The sequence below is a fragment of the Cupressus sempervirens genome, chromosome 6 (assembly GCF_028749045.1).
Source record: "Cupressus sempervirens isolate cs-2001-9-10 chromosome 6, ASM2874904v1, whole genome shotgun sequence".
NCBI lineage: Eukaryota > Viridiplantae > Streptophyta > Pinopsida > Cupressales > Cupressaceae > Cupressus > Cupressus sempervirens.
In genome coordinates this window covers 534737763-534755345 of record NC_143123.1, presented here as the reverse complement: position 1 = coordinate 534755345, position 17583 = coordinate 534737763, and the positions used below count along the sequence as shown (strand labels likewise).

At 33.1% G+C, this 17583-nt stretch overlaps 1 protein-coding gene across 4 annotated transcripts; it reads right to left on the bottom strand.

Annotated features, from left to right (window-relative positions):
• Positions 1–1505: 1505 nt before the first annotated feature.
• On the bottom strand, positions 1506–7014 carry LOC149553368 (uncharacterized). Of its 4 annotated transcripts, none has more exons than XM_089788830.1 (6): positions 6446–7014; positions 5574–5754; positions 4938–5468; positions 3847–4108; positions 2367–2448; positions 1506–2078 (listed from the first exon to the last, which is right to left on the bottom strand). In XM_089788830.1, the coding sequence occupies exons 1-6, from the start codon at positions 6806–6808 to the stop codon at positions 1887–1889; spliced, it is 1611 nt and encodes a 536-aa protein (XP_089644956.1). In that variant the 5' UTR covers positions 6809–7014; the 3' UTR covers positions 1506–1886. The 4 variants fall into 4 exon arrangements, with proteins under 4 accessions (XP_089644956.1, XP_089644957.1, XP_089644958.1 ...); XM_089788831.1 differs by having other exon boundaries at positions 3847–4096; XM_089788832.1 differs by having other exon boundaries at positions 5592–5754.
• Positions 7015–17583: the final 10569 nt, after the last annotated feature.

Here is a 17583-nt window from a genome sequence, read left to right as displayed (position 1 = left end):
TGCCAATTTGTCAATAATAAGGTCCACATACTCTTGAATATGCCATGCTCCTATTGTACCTTTGGCAATTGCTTGAACAATGATATTTGAGTCTCCTTTAGGATACAACTTTGTTTCTCTCAAGCTATGAACACCACCTTAGCTACTACAAGTTGAGCAAAAACCTCTACCGTATTATTGGTATCGTCCTCCAATCTCTTTCCACTAACTGCTATGATGTTGCCTGACCATTCTTGAATACTGAAACATGCACTTGAAGGTTTGGGGTCTCCTTTTGAAGCTCCATCAAAATTGACTTTTCACCAACCTTCTCAAGGTTTCAACTACTAACAAATTCAACACTACTAGACACTAGTGTAAACCAACCCAAACCATTAATGTGCATTGTTATCCCACTTTCAATCAAATAATTTCTTATTAATTAGCTCATAAAATATTCACTACTCATTTATCATTTGTCACTATTGTATTCCTCTTTGTATCCCATAGAGATTTAATTATTTGCCTCATAAAGTCTACCTTAGGTAAGAAAATTAAATTACTTGCCTAAATTTCCATCCATTTCTTAAAAAAGTGAAAAAAGAAATAGTTTATTTGATTACATATCGACTCCACCATTTATTATGTAGGCTAGTCCACTTAATTGTAGTGCTAATTAAATGCCTTCACCAATGTCACCTCCCTCTAAATTATGCACACCTCAACATGTAACAAAGATCGGATGCACTTTTTATACATAAGAAATGAGTTTTTTTGTAGTCGTAGGGCTATGTCTCTTGGGTCAAGGCACTAGTCCATCCTTCTTGGGTACACTAAAGTACCCTTCCCATATTATCCATCTATTTCCCCAAATAAAGAAAAGGAAATTTGTACCATTGATTCCCCTCTTGATCTCTCTCCCTCCATCCCCTTAAACCAAATGTAGACACGTGTCCTCCTTCAATCTCTCCATTATTCTCAACCTATATGATCCATTGATTCATCTGCTAAATCCTTCCATCTATTGGTCCACTTTTCAACACATAATGTTAAATGCAACCTTATGTTGCTAACACAAGCACTCACATCCAACTATCAATCAACACAACCATTTGACCATGGTGCAACAAACATTCAATTAACACAACCATCTCAACATGGCACGACAAAGATTCAATCAGCACAACCACCTCACCATGGTATGAAAAAGATTGATTGCATAAATCTCTTGTATTTTAACCTTTGTATATTAACCCAAGTTATACACAAATTAAATGTTGTTTACGCTTTAAATAAGAAATTAATATCAATTTAATTTACTCTAATTAAAATAAAAATCACATTCCCCCACTACAAATGTTTCAGATGTAAGAGAAAAAATTGACTATCAGATCTAAAGCACTCAGAAGAGTACAACAATACGATCTATAAAAAAAAATGGCATCTCTAATATAAATTATATCCTATAAATTCAATGAATCTTTGCTGCGAGATTTTCGCTCATACTTCCTGTCGAACACTAGTACTTGTATCAAATATAATATATTTTAAAAAGATGATTTGTACATGGAGTCGAAAATTGTAAAATAGTCCGTGAGAGATATTCCAGTACTTCGTACATTTAATTCCTTGTCGTGCAACATACTATTTACAATTGCTAATTTCCTATTTCCATCACTATGGCAGACATCCGTATCTCTTTTCAATCCTATCAATGAGCTGTTAATGGAAGCACTAAAGTCTTTGGATAGCTACTGTAATGGATGTAGATACAATCGGCTAAATATAACTCTTGCATACTGTACATGTAATAGCAGCCTGCTTAATCTTTCAAGTTTCAAGCACAAAGATCAGAAAGACAAAAAAGAAGAAGCAAAAAGCACAAAGGAAAATCATATCTCCTTAATTTAAAAGATAAGGAATTTTCTAGGAAGTCTTCCAAAGGCTCTTATTTTTTCCACAGCCTCTGTTATCTTGGCATTTTCAGCCCCCTTTTTGGCTTCAGCAATTGCCCTCCTTTCCTCTGCTTTCCTATGCGCTCTTGCAATCTCATTCTGCATTTTCTCAAATGCCTTGGCCCTCTTCTCCTCTAGTTTTCTCTGTATAAAACAATGGCAACTGTTTAGGCAAACAATATATTCTTTCAATGCTAAGAGATTTCAACATTCTATCCTCAAGAATCCTATTGTTTGTGGATTCAATTGTGTATTTCTACATCAATGTTTTTATTTTTTAATCTTTATAGTAGATGACATGATCAGAAACGTTGGAACAGATTTTTTAAATACAATTAAATCCAAACATAGCATTCTCGCAACACGTTCTATATCCTTTTATTGTAATTGATAAATTTGTGCAATTATTAGAGGCATAGATAACATCCACACCTCCACCTTCTTCATTTTTATGTTGGCTTTCACCCTCTGTTCATTTTCCCATGCCATGATTATCGATTCCTCCCTTTTGAACCTGCAAATAAAAAGTTACATATGCTTGGTAAGTTTGAATATTTGATGACTTCATCTGGATAAAGCTACAATATACTCCAGTTGTTATTTCATTTGTTTGAGAACACACATTTCTTTGCTGCCTAGTGAAATGAATTATACAATTCATAATTCCCTTACGAGTTTATGATAAAAAGCACGAGGAAGAAGCTTTTGCTATGTATATATAGTACCATACAAATTCTTTATTCTTTAAGACATAACTTCTCTCTGATAAGTTTTTTTGATCTAAAAGAATAAATTTGAAATTGGTAAAATGAGGGCAGTCATTAGAAGATTTTTTATGCAGATATAAGGAGATGTGAAAGTCGGAAGAAATATACCAACTTTATTTGATCCTATGGACTATCTTCCTCATGTGCCCAAATTGTTTGTACTACACTGGACTACACTGTTCTACTCCGCGAAACCATAAATTCTGAAGAGCTGGTAAGAAATAGTTGTTTCTTACAAAACTTTCGCTGGTCTGACCCATTTACGTGTAAGCAGCTATATAAGTAGGTAAGTTGTTTTTTTTTGGAAAAGCTGGCACCACAACAAACATTAGGTTGTCCACTATATCTCTATCTATAGAGTTTTGAAGAGCTGGTGCAATGTTCATCCAAATCCTAGGAATAATAATCCCTTTTACTCTAAGGTGCAATCAATTGGAACAGATGAGACATCGATCTAATTAGCCATTTAAAAAAATAGTAAGATTTTTTTTAACATTTTGCTTGTAGAATTTATATCTATAGTTTAGATTGAATTATATAATATATTATTTCAAAATAAAAAGTTTAAGTAGATAATAAAAATTATCATGTATATGATTAATGAAATAAATTGTATCTATATGTTCATCTAAAATACATAAGAAAAAAATATTATTTTTCATAATTAACAAGTTGTATATGATACAATATTTTGTGATTATATTTTTTAAAATATATATTTCAACTCTATCTAATATAATATTTCTTAAATCTTAATTTATAGTTATTGTAAAAACTTATTGGCACCTCGAAAAAAAAGTTGAGCACTTAGGATGCCCTTTAATCTCCACTACTCACTCAAACTTTATTAGTGGTGCTCAATTGCTTTTCTTATCTCCACAGGTTTCGTCCTTTATTGGAGACCTTGTTATTTAAGTAGCTCGTAAAGTTGAAAAATTCCCCGGTCCTCACTCCCCCACCACAACAAAAAAGACAATGGCTTTACACTCTGTAAAGTTTACTGGATGAATCATTTTCAATAGAAACCCATTTTAAATGCCGGACAACAGGTTTTGTATTTATCTAAATTGAGTGTAGAATATTAAATCTATGCTTGGGAAAGAAACAAAAGTAAATAAATAAATAAATAAATAAACAGTGGGTACCTGTTGTCGACTTGTGCAGTTTTGGCCTCTTCCCAAGCAACTGCTTTCGCTTCAATCTTGTCTCTCTTTACTTTGGCCAAAGCCAATTGCTTAGGCGTCGCCACCTGATCTCCCTTCTCTTTCCAATTTCGTACTGAATTAGACGACGTCGATCCATTTCTCTCTCCTCTTGATTGATCTCCATGATTAACCAGACCTCTCTCGCTCTCGTTATTCTGAGAATCCCACGAGCTCATTGGGGCATCTCTATCTGAGTTCGATCCTTAACAATATCAGCAACAATTATTAACAAAAAATCCAATCATAGAAACCCATATCATTGAGCTAGATTGTTTTTCTAATGCAGTTCTGGCCCTGAATTGATTAATGGGTTTCATAGTTATATAAGGATTTGCAAAATCGGTTTGATTGCAATATATGGATTATAGACCATTGAAGTAAAAATAAAACTTATAGATCTTTCTATGATTCAAATGATAGATTACAGAAAATGATATAAATCTTATACAATTGAATCTAAAAATGACATGAATCAATATTATAAAAAGCGGAAGTACTATGATAGATTACAGAAAATGATTTCAAACATTGAAGAAATATAAATCTGATACTATCAAATCTAAAAGTGACATGAATCAACATTATAAAAAACCAAAGTACTATATTAAACTATGATTTATGATTTTACAACAGAAATTTGATTAGATTCGTTTATTCATATAGCAAACATTATAAAATTAGAAATATCAGATTTCTACGATCTGTCATTTTCAGATTGAATTGTATAAATTTATTCTTCTCAATATTTGAGAAAACTTAATAGGGAACTTGGAAAAAAAAAAAAAGGTTTCTTACACAATTCTTTATTATTCTGATGATGAATTTCAGAATGACATCGAAATTTGAACTGAAAAACAAATCTTACACAATTATTGTTACAATGAGTATAATTATTATTCTGATGATGGGTTAAAAAATATAACCAGAAATCTGAGAAAAAATCTTGTACAATTTAACCCAAAAAAAACAGAAACTATATGTACCAAAAACCCATAATACTGAATTAGAATATGGCAATAATGCAGTAGTACCTGAGGATTCATGGGTGCCACTCATGGGAACGAGAGCCAAATAGTCTCTACCGCCTCTCTGATCTCGATTTCTTTCATAATGAGCAGCAGTATTGTTACTGGTACTAGTATGATCATTATTATCAGAAGCGAGAACCAGAGCCATGTTATCTCTGTTGTCTCTTCTGTTGAAATTACTCTCCGTTTGATCGCCCTCATCGCTTCTGGTCATGGCGGGTTCCTCCTCTCCAATGCCAGGCAAAAGAGGTCTTCTGGAAGGAGAAACTTCCTCCAAAATGCTCCTCAGACGCTCCGACTCTGCAGCAGCCTGAGCAGAGTTTACATTAGACCCCGCCGCTGCAGCAGCCGCAAGCACGTTGTTAAACTCTGTGCTCAGACTTATGCTCTCCCCATCACTCGATATAAATGAGCCCATCGATGTATCCGACCAGTTCTGCTGACGAGGCCGCCTTATTATCTGATTATTACCATTTCCAGCTCTCGATCGCTCCTCGGTCATGTGAATTTCCCGGACCTCGTCATTGTCCTCATCTGAATCAAAACAATGGGTTGCATATAGATTTTAATGATTCATGAGATTAGGCATTTGAATTGCTTTGAAATTCAGAGTTTGAATATATAGGTTTTAAGTTAAACCCTGTTTTGAAAATTGACCTTCTGGGTTTTCAGGGGCGGGTTTGCTTTCTCTGTTAGAATACATATTCGCAGTAGCCAGGGAATTTTCAGACCTTGCTGATGATGGGCCGGCTACCACTGCTCCTCCATTTGATTCTCCCACCACGACCCTTTTCCCTCTGTTTGATGGTCCACTCGATCCCTAAAGACCATCCACACCATTCAATTCTAGTTTTTCACCATGTAACATTAAAGTTATAACCAGTACACATTGTCCAATCCGATCTCTATTTTCATCAATAATCTAGACTACGTCCAATAAGCATATGTCATTTACATTAAGAGCTACATTGCAATAGATTTTCAGGTGGGGTAACATTTAAGTGGCATGCCATAGATTGTATCGGTTTTCTACAATTCATGAAGAGTGTGTAAGAAATCTGGTTTCTATTGTGTGTATATTTCAATTGACATTTCATATGATGAATCAATGAATGTCATTACAAATGCCAATTGGAAGACAGATAAATTAACGATAACAATGTACAAAACTACCCACTTGTGTTTTCCTTGTCTGAAATCTTTTACAGTGCTGTTACGCTTCTTTCAATCTGAAATTATTGTAAATTCTAACACAGCATTCTTCAAATCATTGAGAGTTTTCCAGCACCCGACCTAGTTCATTTCATTCACAATACTAAAAGATTCTCATATGTTTAATTATAATATTGAGAGTTCTAATTCATCTTGATAATGGGTCATAAAGTACAATCTAGGAACACTTAATCCAATATTAATTGCGCCAAAGTTAAAGATGCGATAAGGGGCCTAATCATAAGACACGTTTACAGTCAAACAGTAACATCAAACCCAGCAAGGCGAATGAGATGTACCTGATCAGTTCTAGAATAAGCTTCTCCATGGCGGCGGGTCGTATGAGCATACGGGGTACCTCTAGGAGAGCAAGCGGGGCTAAAACTGTTGGTTGGACTGCAAATGGGAGAAGGAGAAGGCGGGCGTACTCCTACAGAAGACCTGCCATGAGAATGAGAATGCCCTGCAACTGAGTTGGAACTGTATTCTGTATCACTACGAGAATTGCCTTCATCGTGCTTAACTTTCAAATGATCACTGAATCTTGCACTCCTACGAGTGTCGATACATTCTTGAGATTCAGCCCACCTCACAGGGCCCTGCCGAGGCCGATCTCCCTCAAATCCCAAGTACCTGGTACTAGAAGAATATTGGAACGACATCTTTTGCTAACCACTCTCACTTATCTTCAACTTCCACGGAACTAATCAAACCAAATCCTTAATTATCACCGCCAATCCTCCTCTTGTGAAACAACAAAAAAACAAATCCTACGAACGATTTCACGGATTAAAAATCCTGCTAAACAACTTCACGGATTAAAAATCCTCTCTGAATGTATGTGAATGAATTACCTTGTTGTGTGGGGAGTCTGAGACAAATTCAGCTCTCTAACTTTAAAGGCTTTTTGACAAGAGAATCTCGTCTGCGGGCGCTGTTGAATAGGAATGTGCTTTTTTCTCGTGACTTATAGCGTGCCAGGTGTCGTGATCTGGTTGCTGGATGAACCGAGGACTGAGAGAGTGCCGCGTAAGAGGGAAGTGATCAGTGAGGCCGAGGATGCGAAACGGATGTCCAGCCACGTTGTGCGTTTTTTTATGCACACGTCAACGTCCGAATCTGACTCTGAAGTTGACATGATGTCGGTAGATGTGATGTAACTCACAATTTATAAAATTATTGTCGTGTTTTGCGAAATCAAAGTAAAGGAGAACACAACACGAAATGCAGTTATATCACGCCTCGCGTAGCTGCAGGATTGTTGAGAAAACTTATCGTGATTAACTCTAATACGGCACTTAAGCCGCTTACACTATTTAAAAGTGTTTCCGCTGTCATTGTGTGTGTTCCAATCAACGTTGGTAAATTTCGCTCATTCAAAATCTACTGAATGATAATCTGTTGGGTCAATAGAAGGAGAGCATCAGCAGCCGTTGAAGTTAACTTCATACATCTTAAACTTTTAAATAGTTTCTTATATTTGGAGCTTTTTATTATATAAGTCATTTAGTTTGAAATTATTGTTTGTCTCTTGTAGCTAGTAATGATAAATGTTGAGAAATCTTTTGTGTGACTAAGAGTCAAAAGGTAGTCAATTTAAAGTATATATTTGTTTATTATTCATTGGTTTGATAAATAGTAAAGTCAGACAATTGATCTAATATTTATGCATAAGTGAGAGTGTTATTAGTACCAATAAAATTGAGTGATTGATTTATTTGCTCACATTTTAAAATAAGCCTCCATTGGTAAATTAGATGAGTTTTTAATGAGCATTTAATTAACAAAATATAATGATATGTAATTGGAACATGCCTTGTAACTATTGTTAAAAAAAAGGTTAATTAGATCAATTGTGCAATTTTTATTGGTCCTAATAATGCACAATTGTTACACATTTGTGCAAGTATTCGATCAACTATACAAATTATCTAATAGTCAAAGCCAACACTAACTTAACATAACAATAGGGAAAAATCATGGAAGGTCAATTCAAAGTGACCACTTTTTGACATCTTATAGCCTTCCCTCTAACTACCTAGATGTCTTAAAAAAAATAAAAACATTAATTACTTAAGTTGCTTGCAAATACAATTTTTTTTTTTTCAAACAATATTTAGAAACTTAAGTGCCTAAAGTTAGCTACATCAACTAGTGATACCCTTTCCCTATGTAGTATTTAAAAGATAGTTTTTAAAATCAATTATATTAATTTTTAACCAAGAATTCATCCACTTAATGATTGATTACTAAGTGTTCACTATACTATGTGTCCTTGTAATGATGACATACACTATTATAGAAGTAATCTTTTGAACAATTCTTTAATATACAGAAGATAAAATTGGATTGTCTTTTAAATAATTTTTTAATATTTAAGAAAATAATTTCATCATCATATGATTAATTTCTTATGTTCTTATTTTGTAATATTTGAAATATTGAGTTGAATAAGTTGAGACTTTAAGATTATCATTTTAGGTATTTATCATCAATCATATAATAATATAAATTAGGTATTTGTTGAATTATTTAGTAACATCCAAAAAAAAGTTGGTGGTAAATAGTACACCAAGATACCTTCCATTTTTTAATATTACATTATTTATTTCTTAAAAAGACATTTACATCAGTCACATAAAACACAAACAATAATATAATAATAATAAAAATAAAATTGATAAAAATTCTCAACATTTATAATCCGTAACAATAAAATTATTTTTAGTATTTCCTATAGTACATTAAAAGGGTAAACAAATCAAAACGAGATTTCCCTCCACCATACAATCTTCTCACAGGTAAATGCTAGAGGGTGAGGGTGATTTCCTCTAGTATAATATTTCCTTAAAAAGTAATAAAAACTATTGCTTAGTGTAGTTTCCATAATGTATAGCCCTGGTTGGATTAGGGTGGGTTGATAGAGTGTAAATTAATGGAAATCTTCCATTTAGGAAGAAATATCAGGAGGCTTGCATCAGCTTACGTCAGGGTCTGTTTGGCGTTAGTAAAATGAATGAATATAAATCCTGGTCAACATCAACCCTTCCCACGAGCGAAGGATTTGTTAAACAACGCACATTAGAGAGCCAACTGTTATCCTCCACACATTTGATAGAAGAAGTATTTTTCAATGTATAATGAAGGATGATGACATCTAACACCTCATTGAGTTTGGTAGTTTCTATTTTCAATTCTGGTGTTTCTATAGTCTTACTTTATTTTAGTATTGTTTTCCGAACAAGATTGAAGATTTCTTATATGAAAATAATAATAATTTGTCAATAAATAATTATTATTTTATGTATATAAAAATTAAAATAAAGATTATACATTTGCAAAATAAATAGTAAAATTATTGGTGATATATAATATTGGATTTATTCAAATATCTTTGCTTTTATTTTTCAGTATGTCCTTGTTTGGTATTAAATATATTTTAATTTACATAAGAAAATAAAATATTCAATATGAAATAAAAAAATTTTTAAAAATTTTTTTATATAAAAAATAGATAACTAGCATAAAAAAAATTAGTTTGAAGATAAGGTTGAAAATGTTGGTGCTAGTGTGCATGATCTAATGAGTTACCCATTTTTTTCATAAATTAGATATATTTTTATTTCAAAAAAAGTTGAATAATTAAATTTATTTAAATATATTATAAAAAGAATATTTTAATTAAAGATGTTAATAATTATTTATTTATAATTTGTGTTGGTGTAAATAAGTATTTACTATTTACACTTTACTTAAGTTTACTTAGGTTAATGCATATTCATATTAGTTGTCATATAGACACCTAAGAGTTTTCATATTCATATGAGTTGTCATGTTGACAACATAGTAGTTTGCATCATATTTGAGCACATGTTGTCTAATACATCTCTTTATGAGATACACCTTTGTAATCTTATCCTCTCATTGTTGCACATACTTTCATGCATAATGGAGGATAATCCACTCTTAATGGACATACATGCTTAGTTGTGATGCTTATCACTTGCATGACTCCTAGTCATCTTGATTGCCTTTATATGCAAGACACTCTTATGATGTATTCATCCAATTATCTGAATCTGAAATCTATTATCATTTGATCAATATTAAATCATGTACATTTGATCATATCATTTTGTCTCTCTTGTGCTATTAATTGAGCTTCTAGATATTGGCATTTTCATTCTTTACCTTAGGAAAATTATTACGTGATATCAAAGTTTGAGGAAAATTCTTACATGGTATTAGAGCCATATGAGTTTCATTGCATAGCTATCAGAGAGTTTTTTTTTGTTGTAGGTCAAGATTGGAGCTTGCTGGTGCAAATCAAATGTTGGAATCACATTCAGAAGGTCCAAAAACTCCTAAATTGACTCTTGTTTCATCCAAATCAGACATCTGAGGTGAAATCTAAAGTCATTTGATTTTTTAAGATGCGGCGACAATGATTCAGGAAAAATAATACATAAGTGATTTCCAAACAATGATATAGATCACTCATCCAAACTCCTTTTTTTGAGCAATTTTTATTTTTATTTTGGGGGTATAATTTTGTGATCTACACATTGGTGTAGGTTGTTTGTAATCTTTATTACTGATTTTTTTTGAAAATTGTAAGTCCTTATTTTTGCAACTTCAAAGGCTTCATTTCGGCTCATACTGACACATTTTCAAGTGCTATTTTTTTTGAAAGTGCATAATTTTTTGTCTACTTTCCAAATCTTGTATTCAATTTGGAGAAATTTTGAGTGGATATATCACTTTCAGTATTTGGCCATTTTATGGCCTATTTTGATGATTGTAATTAATTAGAACCTTGAGAGATATTGTGTCTTATCTTGTTGAGTTTGATATAGCTTCATATTTGCTATTATAACCATCAAAATCAAAACTCCAACTTTTCTCAAAATTGGTAAATGGTTATTGTACATGCACTATACATAAAGTGCCAAATCATTTTTGTTTTGGTAGGGGGATTCTCTGAATGAGTGAAAAGGCGAGGAGGGGGGGTCTTGGTGTTTTCTGTCTCTTTCCTTTATGTTCTCTTTCATTCATTGTCTTATTGGTGTAGGAGCACCTAGTCAAAGCTCCTTATTTTGATTTTAGTTTTGATTTTGGCATGAACTGACTCTATCACTCTAGCCATGTTAGGAGTGTGAGTTTGGACCTTTCAAGGTTAGGGTTGAGTTTGTTTCTAGGTGGAGTTGACTAGGTTCAATCCACTCTAGGTGGTGTGGTTTTCTTGGTTTATGTTTGCTTGGCTTTTGGTTGTTAGGAATTATGGGGTGTGGTTTTGACCTACCTTGTCCTCTTTGATGTTTTCACATCCTCTTGCATAGGCTAGGAGATCCTACATACCATTTGGGGCAAAAGATGAGAAAGATGTCAAAAGATGTCAAATAGGGAAAAGTTGTCAAAAACATGTGGATTGATACTCTAAAGGAATAATTATGCCTAGACATCATAAATTGACCATGTTAGACATACTAGGAAGATTCCAAGTGATAGATGTCTTAAAATTGTAAAAATTGTAAAAAATTCAAAAGTCGTCAACAACTTTGAAAAGTTGCATGACAACATTTGAGCAACAATTGAACATTTTGTGGCTTTGAGGTTGATAGTTCCTAAAAATGTCTAAAACTTCTTGGTATACTTATAAAAAAATTTAAATGATCCATTCCAAGGGTTGGATATTATAAGAAGGAAGTTTTGTCATTGAAAGCCATAGATTCTGCCCCAGTTTTTCATGTTTTGGATTGCATGTTCCCAACAATGGATTGAAGATTGAGTTTTTGCACTAGATTATTAGATTTCATGCCTGTACATCTCTTTTTGTTTTAGGTTTCTAGGTTATAGAAGTTCATTTGATTAGTTTTTGAAAATCTTTTGTAATCAGACCGTGTGTTGTTCCAATCTTGACAATTTTTGCAAAAATGGCTCCCTCACGAGTTCCTACTATGGATTCATCATGACCTTAAGGAAAATGGAAGTGGAGCGTGTGAAAATTATGTATATAGCTTTTGGGACCCTAGAGAGTTGGTTAACCATTTTTAATGTGATGCCCTAGAAAAGTCATAGTCACTTGGTTAGGCAATCACAACGTTGCCAAGAAGCTTTTGAAAGTTTGAATGTGGAGGATACTTCAAACCATGAGATGCAAAATGGAGAGGGATTAGTAATTTTTTCCATATGTAAGAGGAAGAAGTTTCAAAACAAGTTTTGCTAAGATTTTGTTTAGACCCTAGTCAACACTATCATTCTTAATGTGAAACCCTTGAATATAGGCAAAAAAATTACTTTCATGTGTACGAATAGCTTGGGGATCTAAGACCCACTAAATCCTTTATGTTTTCCAAAAGGGTAATAGAATCCATGATTTTTTTCCATATTGTTCAGAGAAATTTGGAGTTATAATCCAAAAACCCAAGTAGGAGGGCTAATTCAATTAGGCTTGTTTTTGACAATTTTGGAATAGATGCAAAGAACGAAGCCTAGGTGAGGTCTAACACCTCATGTATGAGCCCTTCACTCCATGTAGTTGAGGAAATGAACAAGATGGATTAAGAATTGTAGTTGGCAAGTTAGCTTGTAGAGACATTTGGTGAATGAAAAAGCTAAAATCCTTGGTGTAACTAGGTGGTGAGAAGTTGTGGGATAGGATAGAGATCCTCTAGAGGTTAGGGTACTAAAGTGAACCCTAGTAGACTAAGAGAAATCCTAAGAAATTCTTGGAGAAGATATGGACTAAGAGAAAACCACCCAGCCTTACATCATATTGGTATTATAGCCACAAAGATTGGGCTTGTGGTTAGATGTTTCAGATTGAGGAATTAGTAGTTGAGTCAACAATGGTGACTAATGAAGACTTAGGCAAAGAAATGGGTGAAAAAAAGGAGAGAAATATAATCCTTGAAGAATCCCTAGAAGAAATGAAAAAAAAGTTAGAAGAAGTTGTTGAGGCAGCTAAGAGGAAAGACCAAGAAGGTGAAAGCAACAGTAAGGGTAAATAAAGGATGGATGAGGAAGAAATCATACCTATCCCAAACCCTCCATTGAATGAGGGACCATTCTTAAAAGACATCAAGGAATTAGGTGGGAAAGCTCTAGAAGGAATCTTTTTATTTAGTGGATAGATGGACATTGAACTTGTAATGGAGTGGATTGAAGGAATGAAGAACCACTTTGAGTGTGAAGGTGTGACTGAAGCACAAAAAGTTAAGGTAGCCAAATCTAGGCTAAGGGGATTAGCCCTAACATGGTGGAAGTACCTCCAAGAAGAGAGGGAGAAAGTGGGAAAGATGCCCATTACAAATTGGAAAGTCATGGTAACAAAGGTGAAAGAATAAAATGTTGGCAATATGACCAATCAGTCAAATAAGATGAGATATGTGGTTGTCATTTATGGCAACATATGTTTTATAGTATATCCATGATTGTTTGTGATGGAAAATTCTCTAAGTATTGGACAATATTACAATAGCACAATGCGATTTAATGATAGTGGAATATTCCTTTACAATATCCTCTTGTATAGTTGACAACAGATACATGGCATTATCTTGATGATGTATACCAATGCACATGTCCATATAGACAACCAAGTTCAAGTTATGAAGGAAATATCGATGTAGATACTTTACTGTATAGAACATAGCAAGTCAACAAATTAAGTTGTACAACTTAAAGAATTATTTTGATTATTAATTCTTGATGGGTTGACTCTAAGGATGATATGTGAGTCAACTAAGAAAATATTTATTAATATGATTGATATAATAAAGAACTTCATTTGCAAAGTTAGGTGTGAATGCGAGGTCATGTTATTTGATATGATAATGCAAGATATGGTGCAAATTGATATATGCGCAGTTACTCCTTGTTTATGACATTGAGTGAATAGAATGGAAGATTGTCTATAGTCTACCAAATGCTTGTATGAAGAGCTGACAATTAGAAGAGTTGTGAAGTACAACAAGTGATCCAGTATTATATGTATATCTATTCTCTTAATGAACCTAATTGTATAGTTGCAAGTTAGAGCGGTGGGTTCTTCTTACACACATTTGTATATGATCCACCAACTCCTAATAGGGTTGAGGCTTCTAACAAGGCCTAGTCTTTTAATAGGGACTTGAGACACTATACATTCTTCATAGACTCCTAACAAGGTCAATATCCTTAACCAGATTCTTCATATAGTGAATCATCTTGTGGGTTTCATCCCCAGTAGGATTTTTCCTTGGCTAGGGTTTCCCTAGTTAACAAAATATGGTGTTATGAGCTCTCTTTATGTATGGTTGTTTATACTATTCAACATTATTGGTTTAATTTCTTATGCATGTGGCAAAGTAATTAATAATGTCTAGTTGTGGGCAAAAAGATTAAAAATACTGATTCACACCACACCCCCCCCCCCCCCCCCCTCTTAGTATTATCTATTTCTAACAATTGGTATTAGAGCTTAGTTATTTAGAAGAGGTTTAAAAACTTGAATAAAATCCCTATGGATATGGAATAATTGAAGAAGAATCCTAAAGAAGCTCTTGAGAAAATTGATCTCCTTACTAATGAAAGAGATGACCTAAAGGATAGATATGAAGATGCAAAAGCTTATATTGGTAAACTAAAGGACAAGATAGATAACCTGAAGCTAAAAGGACCCAGTAAACGAACTAGTGATGATGATATTGAACATCTAAAGAAAGTAAATGAGATCTTGAAATGTGAGTTAAAAATAGTAGAACTCAAGCTAAGTCTTAAGAAAAATGGAGGAAAGAATGATTCTGAAATAAAAGATGAAAATGCAGATCTAAGATCCTAGTTAAGAAAAGTAACATTTGAGTTATAATCTATCAAGTTGGAACATGTAGAATTAGAGAAATACAATATTATTGTGAAAGGTGAACTGGGGAAAACCAAAAAACAACTTAAGAAATTATATACTGGCAATGAAAAGATTGAAGAAAAAATGACTATACAAAGACCTAGTTATGATAAGACTAGACTTGGATTCCTTCTTGGATAATCCACCAAGAAATCTATTGAGAGAAAAGAACCTAATCCTCTTGAAGTCAAGAAAGATTTAAACATGAGTAAATCTAATGATACATCCAAAGTCAAAAAGAATGTTATTTCCTCTAAGGAATCTAAGAAATCTGATCAAGATGGGAAAAGTAGAGAAGCAAAGGAATCTCATGTTAAATTATTTACATGTGATGAACTTGAACATATTGGAGATGATTGCAAAGGTATGTCTTTTAAACCTATTTCATTTTTTTATTGTCATAATTGTCTGGATATGGACATTATGCAGTGGATTGTAAGAAACCTAAATTTGATAATAATAATGCAAATAGTAGAATGTTTAGGAACACTAACCGTGTAGGTAACAGAAGAAGATCTCATAGCAATGAAAGTGGAGGAAGAAGAAAAATTGTTTGTTATAGATGTAATAATCTTAGACACATTGCAAGGAATTACAGAGCACTTGACAACTAGTATAATGAACAAAGAAGGAATGTACCTATATGTCAGTTATGTAATAACTTTGGAGACATAGAAAATTTCTACAAAATGGATAGAAGAAACCTAAATAGGAATTAGAACTACAGAAGGAACAAGATAAGAAATGATGACAATTTGAAGGAAGAAATAAAGAAACTGATAGAAGAATTCAAGGAAATATTTGTAAAGGAAAAAGAACCTAGAAGTTCTCATATAGTTCTAGAAGAAGTACATCCTAATGTACTTGATAAGACAATAAAGTCACTTATTGTTTGTGACTCATCCTACCTGAATTAAGCATTCTCAGTAAAACAACACGTCAGTTAATAAAAAATGATGTCAGTGAGAATACCATAAGTTGCACAATTAGTGGTATAAACTAGACACTAAGAGAAGTCTACAGTAAAGTGCGCATTTCTTGATATGATCAGTATAAGGTTATGTAGAAAAAATATTATCTCTCTATTACATAGAGACAATATTTTAAATTTGCAGTAGATCGCATTTAATGCGAAGTATAGATTGTAAAAAATTTAAAGGATGCAAATTGATTTACGAGCATCATTCGCTTGTGTGAAATGTTAAGTGCAATATTGAAGAGTGACTTGATAGCTATTTGGACTGCTGAAGAAGCTTGTAGATACATGCAATTGCTAAAAGCCCTAAAACGCGAAATTGAGGTATTTTTCAAATTTATTGAGCATATTTTTAGTAATGGCAACACACGAAGTGTTTTAAATCAGTGATAGACCTAGATATAACTTCAAGAAACACCCTTTTATTTCTTTGCTTAATGACCCCATTGGAGCATTTTTGCAAGTACCGAAAAATGTTCTTCATGTCGAGGACATAAGAAGTTATATTCAGTGTAAGATAGAGAGCATAGGAGATATTGAGATCCATAAAGAATTGGAGAGAATGTGCAACAATGATTTATCATTGAAACTAGAATATGCATACCTAGAATAACTTAACCTAGTTAAGTACATGTTCTATACAGACTTTGAAAACCATGAATGGACAAGAATCATTTTGAGTAGAATTCATGATGACCTTCTCTGGTTAGGAGATTCACTTATATGCATTGATAATGACCTAATTCACAAGGTCACTAGTTTGAGCAATGAAGGATGCAATCCTGTGAACATAAAGAATGTGCACAGAATAGTTGAAACAAATCTCAACACAAGTTTTGATGGAAGAGACATGAAGATTAAAACCATTCAAGATGGTGGAGAAGACTCCTAAGTAAAATTTTGGGTTATAAGTTCAACCATGGATCTAGGATAGATTTAGTTCTGGCCAAATTACTTCATGCAACTTATGTGATGGCAATACAGGGTGAAAAGGTTAATCTATGTGATATTATCTGAACTCAGTTGTTGGATAACATATCAAAGGTCAAGAAGTCTAAGAGCATAGTCTTTAGGTTTGAATCCCTATTGAATCATATATTCCTCTATGGAGCAAAGAAGTTTCCTGATATTTCAAATTGGGATGGAAGCAAGTGTGCAATGTAAACTATCACTTGAGTTTACAGATCTAAACTAGAAACAGTTAGGGACAATGCTATTGATAGAATGATGAAATCATTCCAAGCTAAAATGAAGTAGAGGTATAGGATACCACCTGCGCTGATAGAGAAATATAAGGATGAATTGTGTTTCATGGTAGAAACATATTTCACATGCATGGAGGCAATAGTTTCTTGAGTAAAGTTTATTGAACCTATTGGTTATGAAATGAGTGTTGAACTAATTGAAATCTATGCATAGATAATTCTACACTCTAAAGTAGATTCTAGATGCCCTAGATGGGGTACATATGTTGAAAATATGAAAGAGATCCAAATGAATCTAATGGACAAGGACATCAAGAAGAAAGTAGACAAAGCAATTAATTCTATCTTAAAAGAATTAGGGATGTCAAGAAA